Here is a 14,574-nt window from a genome sequence, read left to right as displayed (position 1 = left end):
GTACTCAGAACAAATTGGACAGCAACTTTTGGGGTCCAATTTCTCCTGTTACCCTTGGGAAAATAAAGAAATCGGGGACTAAAAGATCATGTTTGTGGAAAAAATGTTTCTTTTATTTTCACGTCCGGGCGTTATAAACTTCTGTAAAGCCCTTGGGGGTTCAAAGTTCTCACCACACATCTAGATAAGTTCCTTGGGGGGGTCTAGTTTCCAAAATGGAATGACAAAATGGTGTCATTTGTGGGGGGTTTCCACTGTTTTGGTACATCAGGGGCTTTCCAAACGCGACATGGTGTCCGATCTCAATTCCAGCCAAAAAAGTCAAATGGCGCTGCTTCCCTTCCGAGCTCTGCCATGCGCCCAAATAGTCATTTACACCCACATATGGGGTATCAGCGTACTCAGGACAAAGTGCACAATAACTTTTGGGGTCCTTTTTACCCTTGAGAAAATCAAAATTTGGGGGTGAAAAGATCATTTTTGTGGAAAAAATGATTTTTTAATTGTATGGCTGCACGTTATAAACTTCTGTGAAGCACTTGGGGGTTCAAAGTTCTCACCACATATCTAGATAAGTTCCTTGGGGTGTCTAGTTTCCAAAATGGGGTCACTTGTGGGGGTTTCCATTGTTTAGGCACATCAGGGGCTCTCCAAACGTGACATGGCGTCCGATCTGTATTCCAGCCAATTTTGCATTGAAAAAGTCAAAAGGCGCTCCTTCCCTTCTGAGCTCTGCCATGCGCCGAAACAGTGGTTCCCCCCCCCCCCACATATCAGGTATCAGCGTACTCAGGACAAATTGCACAATAACTTTTGAAGTCCAATTTCTCCTGTTACCCTTGGTAAAATAAAAAAAAATTGGACCTGAAGTAATTTTTTTGAGAAAAAAAGTTAAATGTTTATTTATTTATTTTTTTAAACATTCAAAAAATTCCTGTGAAGCACCTGAAGGGTTAATAAACTTCTTCAATGTGGTTTTGAGCACCTTGAGGGGTGCAGTTTTTAGAATGGTGTCACTTTTGGGTATTTTCTATCATATAGACCCCTCAAAGTGGCTTCAAATGTGATGTGGTCCATAAAAATAAAATGGTGTTGCAAAAATGAGAAATCGCTGGTCAACTTTTAACCCTTACAACTTTTTTGTGTGCCATATCTCTGTGATTTAAGGGCATAAAAATTCAAAGTTGGAAAATTGAGAAATTTTCTAAATTTTCACCAAATTTCCGTTTTTTTCACAAATAAACGCAAGTTATATGAATGAAATTTTACCACTAACATGAAGTACAATATGTCACGAGAAAACATTGTCAGAATCAGTGGGATCCATGGAAGCGTTTCAGAGTTATTACCTCATAAAGGGACAATGGTCAGAATTGTAAAAATTGGCCCGGTCATGAGCGTGCAAACCACCCTTGGGGTAAAGGGGTTAAAACAAACAACACTGCCTTTCACTTATCCAAACAAACCTATTTCAACACCCTCATCACCTCACTATCCAATAACTCTAAATGTATCTTTGACATTTGTCATTCCCTACTCAACCCACGAGTGCAGGCTCCAGCCACGGATCTCTGAGCTGACGATTTGGCTAATTACTTCAAAGATAAAATTTATCATATCTGACAGGAAACAGGAAATTTTCTCCCATTCCCCTCATATCATGCACTGTCCTCTCTCCCCTACTGCATCTAGCTCACTCTCTGATTTTGATCCAGTCACAAAAGAAGAAATGATCAGGCTCCTTGCATCTTCTCGCCCTACTACTTGCGCCAGTGACCCTATTCCCTCACATCTCCTACAGTCCAATCCCCATGTTGTCACCACTCGCCTAACAAAAATATTTAACCTCTCTCTTCCGGTATCTCTTCCTCATTTAAACATGCCATCATACATCCACTACTTAAAAAACCATCCCTCGACCAAAAACTGTGCTGCTGCTGCTAACTATATACCATCTCTAACTTTCCTTCATCTCTAAACTCCTCGAATGCCTAGTCCACTCCCATCTTATCCGATATCTCTCAGATAACTAACTCTCTTCTTGACCCTCTTCAATCCGGTGTCCACTCTCTAGACTCTACTGAAACTGCTGTCATTAAAATCTCTATTGATCAACTTACAGCTAAATCTAATGGTCACTATTCCATGCTAATTCTCCTAGATCTCTCTGCAGCGTTCGTCGCTGTGAATCACCAGCTCCTCCTCACTATGCTCCGCTCTATCTGCCTCAAGGACACCATTCTCTCCTGGCTCTCTTCCTACATCTCTGCCCAGGTATCTTCACCAATTAGCCAAATGGAAGTTGAGGGTACCATCACTGGATCCATCCTTTGCCCAAGGCCCAGAGAAAAATTTTCAAGCGACAGGGATGCTTCTGGGCACTGGTCACAGGAGGTGTGTGGAGAGGGCACCACTGCTTTCTTTTCTTCTGTGACGTCAGCACACCATGACTTGGTAGCCAGCAGATCAGGTGGAGAAGGCTGCCTGACCTTGCAACATTGGATCTAGATACCTCTGGTGACTAGGTAGCTCCAAGTGCAGCACCACGCTGGGTCTTCGGACCGGAACGGGCAGTAGAGTACCCGGCTCAGAAGGACCGATGAGCAAACTGGTCAGCAAGTGGAAAATAAACTTCTCCAAATATTACGCTCCAATTTGGAGCTGTAGTTGTCCCTTCAACACTGGACTGTTCATAGTAGGGCACGACCGTCACCAAACACCTTCACCGGATTCTGGAGCTGTGGAACAGGAACCCTACACAGACTCCGTCTGGCTTGCAGCTTTAACACATCTGCAGGGCCGAAGCTCCCACAAGGCACAGAAACAGTCACCAACTTTCGTGGAAGGGAAGTACTCTCACCAAGGGCAGCCTCTCCTACTGGCCCAAGGTTCTGGAGCTTTAGATCCTTTGGACAGAGACCGTCCGGGTGTTCCTCACAACCGCAGTAATACAGTTTACCCTTCTTATGACTGGTTTTAGGCTGCTGCTTTGCCAGCCCACTCTTAACAGTCTTCTTGGGTTCAACTCGAGTAGCTGCTTTAACAGGTGGAGAAACTGGAGGGTTTCGGACGGCGGTCGCGGTCTGACGAGGCTGTTTCGCCCGTCTGGCGCGCCTCTCAGATCTGGAAAGGGAAGACTTGGCAGACGTAGCTGGACTGGGTACTTCAAAGGCTTTACGGGAGGCCACTAGGAAGGCCTCTAGGTCCGTGATGATAGGATCCCCTGCTTCCCAGAGGGGCCAGATCCACATCAAATTTTCTCCTGCTAAAAGTAGGACATTATATATCCCACTTTGACCCAATCAGAGGGGAAACAGGCTGATTTCCACTCAATGTACCGCAGGCACTGCTCCAGGAACCCTTGGCACTCCTTAGGATCTCCATAGAACCTTGGAGGATCTGCAGGGTCAAGCCTCTCATAAGGCAGGAGCTGGTAGATGGCATTGGAGACAATGATGGGTTCAGAAGTCTCAACAATCGGGCGGAACAAATTCTTCCAGATGCTCATACTGGCAGAGAGAAAGTCCATCATGCTCTGCAAGCGGGAGGACATGGGACTCAGCGGGAACTGTCAAACTGTCACTGTCACGCTCGCGCCTTGGCTGATTGGCGCGAGCCGGTGGGTTTGTGGCCCCACTGTGCCACAAACCAGACTACCCTGGAAGGGGCGTGACTATGACAGCTACCTCGGTCTTCACTGGTGCCTCTGATGGTGAGGTCAGGCTTGTGCGGCAGATAGCTGTCGGGTGCCACTCCAGGGTGGTGTCTGGCTGTGGCTGCTGGTCCCACTCGGGGACAAGTCACTTGGACAGAAGCTATAGACAGGCAGGCGGGTAGACACAACAGTCACGGCTGAGACACTGGGCAAGCGGGTGCGGCTTGGAGACACTGGGCAAGCGGGTGCGGCTTGGAGACACTGGGCAAGCGGGTGCGGCTTGGAGACACTGGGCAAGCGGGTGCGGCTTGGAGACACTGGGCAAGCGGGTGCGGCTTGGAGACACTGGGCAAGCGGGTGCGGCTTGGAGACACTGGGCAAGCGGGTGCGGCTTGGAGACACTGGGCAAGCGGGCGCGGCTTGGAGACACTGGGCAAGCGGGCGCGGCTTGGAGACACTGGGCAAGCGGGTGCGGCTTGGAGACACAGGGCAGGCGGGCGCGGCTTGGAGACACAGGGCAGGCGGGCGCGGCTTGGAGACACAGGGCAGGCGGGCACGGCTTGGAGACACAGGACAGGCGGGCACGGCTTGGAGACACAGGACAGACTGGCGTGGTATGAGAAGGAACAAGTAGGGACCTGTTCACACAGCAGGTGCAGATGTAGGCAGGAACGACACAAGGAAAGACACAGCAGGAAAGGAAGCCACAGACAAGGAGAAAGGGAGACTAAGGTAGGACAGAGTACAGACAAGGTACTGGGACCAAGACTCAAGGGCCAGGATATTCAGCCTCCTGGCAGGCAGACAAGGTACAAAGCAAGACAAGAAGTATTCCTCCAGAGAAGGAGGAGGAAATACACAGGACAGGGCCTGGCTTCCTCAGCAGCAAGATACTAACTGAGATTAGACATTGCACAGGCCATGTTTCTGTGGGTGTGGCGGAACTAAATAGTCAAGGGCTCTAGGTGATTGGTCAGGGACAGATTAGACAGTTGCACCCTGACTGCATAAGAACCAGAGAGTTCTGGCGCCGCCCCCCTATACACACATAGCCAGGAAACATACAGGAGAGCAGAGGCACAGAGCACAGGACTGGCAACAGACAGAATTCACAGTGAGTAAGTTGATGTGCGAGGGATGGGAGGCCATGCAGTGACGCCAGCAGGGTTGTTACAGTTACTATGTTAGAGTCCTTTAGTGTAGATACTGGTGCTGAAGCTGAACCATCATACTAACAGCCCTTCTAAGGGCTAATCTTGTGCTTTGAAGTTTGTATCAGATACAATCTGCATTTAGCCTAGGGAGGAAGAGAGAGTTGCAGGAGCAGGGAGAGTGGCTGAATACTGTCTGTGGACAATGATTAGGGCTGTGCAGTCAATTGCTCAATATATAGCTGTGGTATTTGATTTTTTTTTTTGTGTGAGAAAAACATTTATATATTGTGATCCAGAGTGTATTACGTGCTTTGTGGTACATTTTGTTGTTATATAACACTCCAACAAAGGGGTAAAATTTTATTGCTGGATTAAATTTCTTACCTATAGAGTATAGGCTACATGCGCCAGGTATCATTTATGTGCTATATAACACTACGAAAAAGCATTGAAAAATTATTTACTGTGTTCACGTACTCATCCATACAGTATTACGTGCTCTGGGGTACATTTCTGTGGCATATAACACTCCAAAAATGCGTTCAAAAATTTTTCCAAATTCAATTAGTCATCCGCACAGTGGAACATGCTTAGTGGGTAGCAGCGATGCTGGAAATCGCGTGATACTCCCGATGGAGTGATCAGAGGAATGTCGGAGACAGAGAAAGCTTGCACAACAGCAAAGCTGGCAGGAGACGAAAACTTTCCTGGAACCACCAAGGACTAACCCAGGCTGCAGCCTTTACTGCTGCGGTTCTTGTGGACTGCGGTTGGGAGAGTCAGGATCCAGGAAGTGGTGACTGCGGGACCTAGGGTGGCCAGAAGAGACAAGGAGGCGAGCCAGGACCAGGCTGGAGAAATGCTATTGAGCCCACTAGGCACAAGGTACTGACAGTAGGCATCTCACGTCAGGTCACTGCGTACAACTGGCAGCATAGATGGGAGTCCATAGAAGAGTTTAGGTCCATTCATCACATCTCATTCAACTGGTGGGCAGTAGAGGAGGAACACTTGCCTTGAAGACTGCAACAGTTGACTGCTGGAAGCAGTTGTCACGTTCCTCAAAATGGAGGGGCAACATTGCTGGTATGCGGTGGGTGTGATCCCAGAAGGAAGGCAGCAGCATTGTACCCTTCTTGTGGAATGAACGGGCCTGAGAGAAGCTCCTTGATGTCGTGCGAGACCACTCATGAGACATCGTACTGTCCTTTTGGGTTCTCCATCTCCTATACGGTAGCAGGCGATGGTACAGGTGACACAAAGTTCTGTTGCCCATTTCTATGTCGAGGGCTCTGGCACCGCCCGTAACTAGGTCACTTACAGCCCAGACACCTGGGAATCAGTCTCCAGGAAAAAGGTGGAGGCAGTCCTTTAAGCCTCCCGATGAAGGAGAAGAAGCAGCTCACTCCTAAATAGGGTTACTGCATTATCCTCTTTATAATTTTGTCCTGGCTTTGCACATTCTGACAAGCCTTTATGAGTGTAGGAGTACAGCAAAAGCATTTTAAAAATAATTGAGGCCCGCGAGTTGTTGTCTTTCATGGGTCTTTGGATGACCTTCCTTATAATGTTTTCCTTGCTTTTGCATTTTCTGTAAAGCCTTTATAAGTGTAGAAGTACATTAACTACACTTCCAGAATATTTACTTAAAAAAAAATTCTGGATTCAATTCGTCATCCATACAGTTGAATGCGGTTATTGTTACATTATAGTGGTATATAAAACCACATAAAGTGTTGAAAAATATTTCTGGATTTACTTAGTCATCCATATAGTATTTGGTATTTTTTGTGACATTTTGGTGATCTATACAAATATAAACAAGCTCTTAAAAAAGTTCCAAATCATTTTATGATTTCAATGATTCATCTATAAACTGTAAACCGTGGTTCTTGTAACATTGTGTTGGTATATAACAGTCCAAAAAAAGCATTGAAAAAATGTATTGTTTCAAATAACCTGCTTTGTATAATATTACGGTTTTTAAAAAAAAAAAACATTGGTCTGGTACAATTCTCCAAATATGTTTTACTTCAAAAATGTACTTTTTTGTCATACATACCATACATACTGTATAACCTTCTTTGGGTGAAATTTTGTTTGTTTGAAATAAAAAAGAAAAATTGGTCTGCTACAGGTCTACAAATTTGGTTGTGACAAAACTGACTCTTGTCATATTTACTGTAGAACTTGGTTTGTGTGAAATTTGCGTAGTTAGAAATAAAAAAAGTGGCCTTCTACAGGTGTACACATTTGGTCCTTCACTACTCGGTCCCCAGCCGTCACTATTTGTGCCGGTGTGACGTGCCCATATTATATCAGCACGTGTCCATTATTCTCACCCATGCCATTACCAACGTGGTTATTGTGATTGTCAACTTAACGAACAACACGTGGACAATCCTTTGTGCTCAGGGAGGCTACATTTCCCTGACAGCACTCTGAGTGAATATTGTGGAGGCTTGGCCTGAGTCCCACGCTGGCATGGCACATGTGCTACTGCCACGGAGGATTTCTGGCCCTACTTCTATCAGGGTTTCCTCCACTTCATGCTCCAGTTCTTGCAGCCCCTCCTGCTTATCTACCATATTTAATTTGCTATCTCAGAGCATGTTTGTCCACATCAGTCAGAAGCTGGAAGCTCTGCAGCACTGCCTTAGCAAAGCGTAAACAGACTCCGCTAAAGCTAATTTGTCTAGGAGACAAACCGCACACCCCTGCAGAGTTATTGAATGGAATAACAGACCAGACAGACCCTACAACCAGCTATGATGGTGTGTGGTAATGGCTGAAACCTGGTGGAGATTCTGAAGGTTGTCAAGCTTACACATGTACCATGCATGTGTAACGTGACTGAGCGAGGTAGTTGTTGGCGAGCTGCTGTTTCCGCACACTCTGGCACCCTACAGACAAAATGTGTCCCAGTCCCGGAGTGCTGCTGTGTGTGGGGTGCATCACACTTACTTGTGGCCCATAGGCCTCCACTGGCTGCATGTGCCCATCTTCCAGAATTTTTGCAGCAAAGAACCCAGGGAATTTGTGAATACAATTAAACTTTTACTTTGCAGCTTTCGGTCATTACAATCAGACATATAGGATAGGGCCCAACGGGTTAAGGTCTTTCCCACAGGTGCCGGACTTAACTTTAGTCCTAGTTTTCTGTATGGGCAGAGCATCTCTCTTGTTAACTCCGCTAGCACTGCGAATTCTTCTCCATCACAAGCAATGCACCCCATTTCCTTCAACTCCTGCCTCTGAGAGTTTAAGTCCTTCTTTCCCTGTAGCGCCGTAGGCTTAGAGCACCTAAAGGCCCCGATGTCCATCTCGATGTTCCCAAACCTTCAGATGAATTTGCATAGAAGTGTTTTTTGACAATGCACTGCCTTGAGTAACATGATCACGCTGTTCCTAGCAGCTTATTGCCGGTGACCGCTGCTATCACTTCAACACACTTTGTCTAACTGAACTTGACACTTACTGAAGCATCCAGTGAGGAATCCATCATGAGCACAATAATCCCACTTCTGTGCCTACTTAAACAGTCGCTGCTGACAAACATGAAGGTTTGCATGTAGACCAGGGGGAGATGGAGCAAGACATGAGACAATGAGATACTACCCAGCCCAGCCTCATTTAATTTGCTCAGTGTCGATTGGCTAACAATAAGAAGGTGGAGAAAAAGGAATAGGAGCACAACAGAGGGTTGTACACACACACATTTTCTACGTGGATGGGCTGAGGAGGAAAATGGGTAGGAAAAGATGGAGGAGCTGGGGAATAGTCATTATGGTGGAGACAGGAAAGTGTTGGCTGTAGGGAACTTGGCACATATTGCAGACTTCATGTACCGCTGCCCTTCCTCTGACCCTCGTATTATATTTATTTTGGCCAACAAAAGTATTGTTTGTAAACCCTGCTAGACCCACTCTACAAGGAGAACTTGCATCTCTCCTTCCTGAGGTGTAGTGGTGTACTAAAATGGTGCTATACCAGAAGGAAAAGATGTTGACAAAATTCCCATCAGACAACGCTAACAGCAAGGGGCAGCTTGCTCAACCAAGGAGTAAATGCGAGGGAGACACACACCAGGTATAGCAGATGCAGGGGTACACTGTCAAAGGCCTGGCCCAATTTCATGACATCCTCCTAGCATCCATGCCCTGATGACTGGGTGTTTTTGACAAGGATGGAAACGTTTTTAAATATGGTCAAGCAATACCTGGCTGACAAAACCAGCATACTCCATAATTTCTCTGTGATAATTCAGATATTGGGTTTCCAAGCTGGACACGTGGCATGATCTGTCCCTCTATGCCTTGGAGGTGTTGAACTGCCCTGCCACTAGCGTCTTGTCTGAGCTAACTTTTAGTACCTCGGGGGTATCAAAACAGCCAGGTGCTTTCGCCTGTCAACACAAAGTCTCTGGCTCACTCTGATAGAAATGAACAAAGCCAGGATTAGACCCTGCTTTTCCACACAACCAAATGACAGCAGCACATAGTATTTTTAATCTCCTGTATTTGACTGAGGCCCGCCAGTTGTTGTGTTCAAGGGTCAATCAATGACTTTATTACTCTCCTCACATTTTTCTGTGTGCAAAGCCTTTTATAAATGTAGAAGTGACACAACTACACTTTGTTCACAACATTTGAATGAGGTAGTACAGTTGGTACCTTGAATTGTGTGTGAATGACCCTGCTTATAATTTTTGGCTATTGACGTATAGCTTTATAAGTTTAGAAGTACCACTGCATGACAATTTGAACTGAATGTGTACGAGGACCTCCCTTATGTCTAATACAGGGTGCATCGGAGTCCCTCATTTTAGGCACTACTTGCTTTCTTCATAAATGACACTGAAATTTCCAATTTTTTTAACTTGGTCAATTTCAGTTTATTTTTAATTGTTTAGTAAATAAATACTTTTTAAATATTGCCTTATATACAAGTCATTATACGGTAAAAAATTGTTTCTTAACATTTTTTCCCTGTTAACTCTAATTTCTCTATTCTCAAATAACATGTTTGATTCCCTATGGTCACATGTTTCACAACTGTCAGAGAGCCGCAAAACATGCGGGGATTACTAATCCACATACTCTAGTTACTCCAGAGACATTTCACCATTAGTTACTCGCGTTTTACGGATGAAGACTGTTTCGTTTGATGATTTCAGTAGATATGTTATTGTCTATACTCAGTTTTTGACTACAGTAGTTATTTCCCAAAATACTCTGATTTAACCACTTTCCGCAGCCAGTTTTATCTTCCTAATCAGGTCCCATATTTCAAATTTGACATGTCACTTTTTGTGGTGATAACTTTGGAATTCATCAAAAGTGTAATAGGAAACAAATTGACCTTACAAATTTATTTTTCCAGCTTCTCTTGAATCCAACAGTACCCTATATACTGTGGTAATCCACTGTCTGGGCACATGGCGGGGTCAAGAAGAGAAGGAGCGCCGTTTAGCTATTTGAATGTAAATCTTGCTTGAATAGTTTGGAGACACAATATATTGGTAAGGCCAGAGAAGCATGACTAAAACAGAAGTAGAAAGTTGGGTATCTGTAATTATATGTGTACAGTGTTATGATACCTGCATAAGTGGGGACTCCCAGGCAGTGTTGTGAATTTCCCAGGGGTTCTCTGTCTTGGTGTTTCTTCTCTGATATTCCAGATGGATGATGTTGAAAGTTGAGCTCCACGATCTACTCGTTCATCTTATGAGGTTTTCTATTCGCCTCTGAACTGTCATTGTCTTGGAAAATCAATATCTTACATAACTTGCTATTTTTACAGACAGTTTAAGTAGAAATGTTCAAAAATATAAGTCAAGGATATTTTATTCAAAACTAATAATTGATTTTATTCTTGGCAGATGACTGTACCAGGAGATCAGAGGGACAGCTGACATCTTCAATTTTTAAAACAGATGATGTTGAGATTCCACAGGATACAATTAAACTGAATAGCGTTACTCCAGATATACCATCATCTCTTCACAATGATGATCTCTCATCTGATCCTTTCAAACAGGTCCTGTCTTCTGATCAATTACTTCCTACTAAGGAAAATCAAAGTCACAAAATAAGCATTAAAAAACTAACTGCCCATAAAGCAAAAAAATCATTTTACGGTTTAGAATATGTTAATAGTTTTCCTTTACAACCATCTTTTCTTAAACATCAAAAATTTCACACAGTAGAAAATAACTATTCTTGTTCCAAGTGTGGGAAATGTTTTAATAAGAAATCAAATCTTGATAGACATCAGAGAACCCACACAGGGGAAAAGCCATTTGTATGTTCAGAATGTGGGAAATGTTTTACACAGCAATCAAATCTTGTCTACCATCAGAGAACTCACACAGGGGAGAAGCCATTTTCATGTTCAGAATGTGGGAAATATTTTAATCAGAAATCAGATCTTGGTATACACCTGAGAACTCACACAGGGGAGAAGCCGTTTTCATGTTCAGAATGTGGTAAATGTTTTATAGAGAAATCAAGTCTTCTCAAACATCAGAGAACTCACACAGGGGACAAGCCATTTTCATGTTTAGAATGTGGAAAATGTTTTATCAGGAAATCAAGTCTTCTCAAACATCAGAGAACTCACACAGGGGAGAAGCCATTTTCATGTTCAGAATGTGGGAAATGTTTTACACAGAAATCAGATCTTGTTATACACCAGAGAAATCACACAGGGGAAAAGCCATTTTCATGTTCAGAATGTGGGAAATGTTTTGCACAGAAATCAAGTTTTCTCAAACATCAGATAATTCACACAGGGGAGAGGCCATTTTTATGTTTAGAATGTGGGAAATGTTTTACACAGAAATCAAGTCTTTTCAGACATCAGAGAACCCACACAGGGGAGAAGCCATTTTCATGTTCAGAATGTGAGCGTTGTTTTATAGATGCGTCGCATCTTATCATACATCAGAGAACTCATACAGGGGAGAAGCCATTTTCATGTTCAGAATGTGGAAAATGTTTCACAGAGAAACCAAGTCTTGTCAAACATCAGAGAACTCACACAGGGGAGAAGCCATTTTCATGTTCAGAATGTGGAAAATATTTTATTCAGAAATCAGATCTTGGTATACACCAGAGAACTCACACAGGGGAGAGGCCATTTTCATGTTTAGAATGTGGGAAATGTTTTTCTGTGAAATCAAGTCTTGTCAAACATCAGCGGACCCACACATGGGAGAAGCCTTTTTCTGTTCATAATGTGGAAAATGTTTTGTGAAGAAAACATCTCTTCTTTGTCACAAGAAAAGTCTCATAGCAGAGGAGCAGTTAGCATTTTGGTTCAGGGCGGCGAAACTTCTGAGTGGGCCCCTAACCAGGTATCCATGATTACAACTGGGTGACATATCCTAATAGTGGATGTAGGAGAACCTCAGCAGATGACTACGCTGTTACTGAAAATAATCTCTATATAAAGACCAACCTGGATATTACTGCCATATGGTCAGTGGTAAATACCAGTCCTGCGGAACATGTAGGAGATTATAGCACAATTATAGATGCTGACTTACAGCTGATGTTCTGATGGAATCGTTCACTTTTCCATCTGGCCCAGACTGACATGACAGCTTCTTCCAACCAAGACTCATCTGCAGAGATTACAACAAAGACACATTTCACGTCTCATATTTTCAGCCCCGTTACCATCTTTTCCCAACCTGCACAAACTCCTCATCCTGCTGATACCCCAATGCTGAGCCGCTGCTGCCATATGTGTCCCTATTACTGCACCTACTGTGTGGTTCTCTATGCCCTCTAAATTCTAAAGCAACCCTCTAGAATATAGTAATGCCAGATGCAAGTGCCCTAGAAAACAGTGCCTACATCTTGTCCCCTAGAAAGTTATAATTCCCTGTGTGCCCCTTTGACAGTCACGGTAACCTAAGTTCCCCTATAGCAATAAGTGCCCACTTAACATTGAATAATGTCCCAACTCCCTCCCTATACAGTTCCCCTACAAACAGTATGATTTTCTCTTATACACCGTATAATGCCCCCTCACTGGATATATACAGACCTCTTAGTATCCCCCAAACTGTTTGGCTCCATCACTGTAATCTCCACACTGTATGATGGCCCCATAGATAACCTCCATATAGTATAATGCACCAGAAAGTCCTCAATATAGTATAATGTACTCTCCATAGGCCTCCATATAGTATAATGTACCTGATAGTCCTCATTATAGTATAATGCACTCCCCAAGAGCAGACTCTATATGGTTGCAGCCCCTCATAGGCAGACTCTATATTGTTTAATGCACCCCCCATAGGCAGACTATAGTATAAATCATCCCCTCATAAACAGACTTTATATTATAATGCATCGCCCAATTGGCAGACTAATAAAATGCACCGCCATAGGCAGACTAATAAAATGGAGGCCCATAAAAAAATAAATCCAATTCTCACCTCTATATTGCAAACAGCCCCACATAGGCAGACTAATAAAATGCAGCCCAGCATAGACAGACTCTAATAAAACGCACCACCATAGGCAGACTAATAAAATGCAGGCCCATAAATAATCCAATACTCGCCTCTTTTCCTCCTGGATCCTCTGCTGCTCCGAGCTTCCGCTCATCTCGGGACAGTGAGCACCGAGTAGTGATGTCATCGCAACCCCCTGCCAATGTCTGTGACGTCAGATGCTGATAGGGGGATGATGGGAGAGGGAGCGTAACGCTCCTTCTCTCATCAATTCGGTTAGCTGTATCTGCATCTAGCCGATACAGTTGAACCTGCGATGACGGGTGGGGGGCCCATTGCAGGCATCAGGGCCCCTGCCTGCTCAGGGGCCCATAGTGGCCGGGCGCAGAAGTGCAGGGAGATCGAGTCTTGCTGCACTTCTGCAGAATGTAACTGTATCGGCGCGCTGTGCACTCCGATACCGTTACAATAGCCTAGCTCCGGGTGGGCCCCCTCAGAGTGCGGGGCTCGGGGCGACCGCCCCCTCTGCTACACTACTGTCTCATAGGGAAGAAGCTTTTTTTATATTCTTAATGTTGTAATTATTTTGCTTGAAAATCAACTCTTAATAAACATCAGAGCAGTCACACAGGGTAGAGGCTTTTTTTATGTTCAGGATGTTGGAAATGATTTAACTGACAACAACCCCTTGTCATTCCTCATGGTTTGGCCTATTTAAAATAAAAACACTCATCTCAGCTTCCGTACCGGCGCCGTTCCAGCGGTGTCGGGACTCACATTCCCGAGGCTCACGTGAAGTTGTTACATCACACAAGCCCTGCTCTCAATCAGTGCCGGCTGTACTGTCCCCGCCTTTGGATGTATTGAATATCAACTGGAAGCCAGGGCTGCGGCTGCTCTCCGACTTCCTCGTGATGATTGATTTGTCTGAAGGTGATGATAGTGACGCTGATTGAGGGCAGGTTTCATATGATGTAACAACCTCACATGAACCCCGGGAGTGCAAGTGCCGACACCACTGGAAAATGCCACACAGAGAGAATCCATTACCATATCTAAAGTGTGACAAATTAATTACTGGAAAGTCATATTTTATTGACAGTCAAAAATAACTTAGACGGGGAGAAACAATATATGTTATTGACAATGTGTATGAAAAGATATAGCAGGCAGTCATATAATTAAATAAGAAATGGAAATTACTTCACAATTTACCATAGTTTTTTGACTATAAGGCACTTTTATAGAAAACATTAAAATCCTTAAAGCAATACCTGCCTATAAGCCCCAAATCAGTA

At 44.2% G+C, this 14,574-nt stretch overlaps 1 protein-coding gene across 2 annotated transcripts in view; it reads left to right on the top strand.

The window, feature by feature from the left end:
• LOC141055803 (uncharacterized) overlaps window positions 1-13,902 on the top strand; it is a 40,092-nt gene extending 26,190 nt beyond the window's left edge. For both annotated transcript variants that reach the window (XM_073552515.1, XM_073552516.1), the window contains exon 7: window positions 10,691-13,902. In XM_073552515.1, the coding sequence (XP_073408616.1) occupies window positions 10,691-12,066 (1,376 nt within the window). In that variant the 3' untranslated portion in view covers window positions 12,067-13,902. The remainder of the gene's footprint in view (window positions 1-10,690) is intronic.
• Window positions 13,903-14,574: the final 672 nt, after the last annotated feature.

Source organism: Dendrobates tinctorius, unplaced genomic scaffold (genome assembly GCF_039654945.1).
Source record: "Dendrobates tinctorius isolate UK_male_01 unplaced genomic scaffold, ASM3965494v1 ptg000192l, whole genome shotgun sequence".
Classification (NCBI taxonomy): Eukaryota; Metazoa; Chordata; class Amphibia; order Anura; family Dendrobatidae; genus Dendrobates; species Dendrobates tinctorius.
Note: the sequence above shows the minus strand (reverse complement) of the source record. Positions and strands in the feature narration are given on the sequence as shown.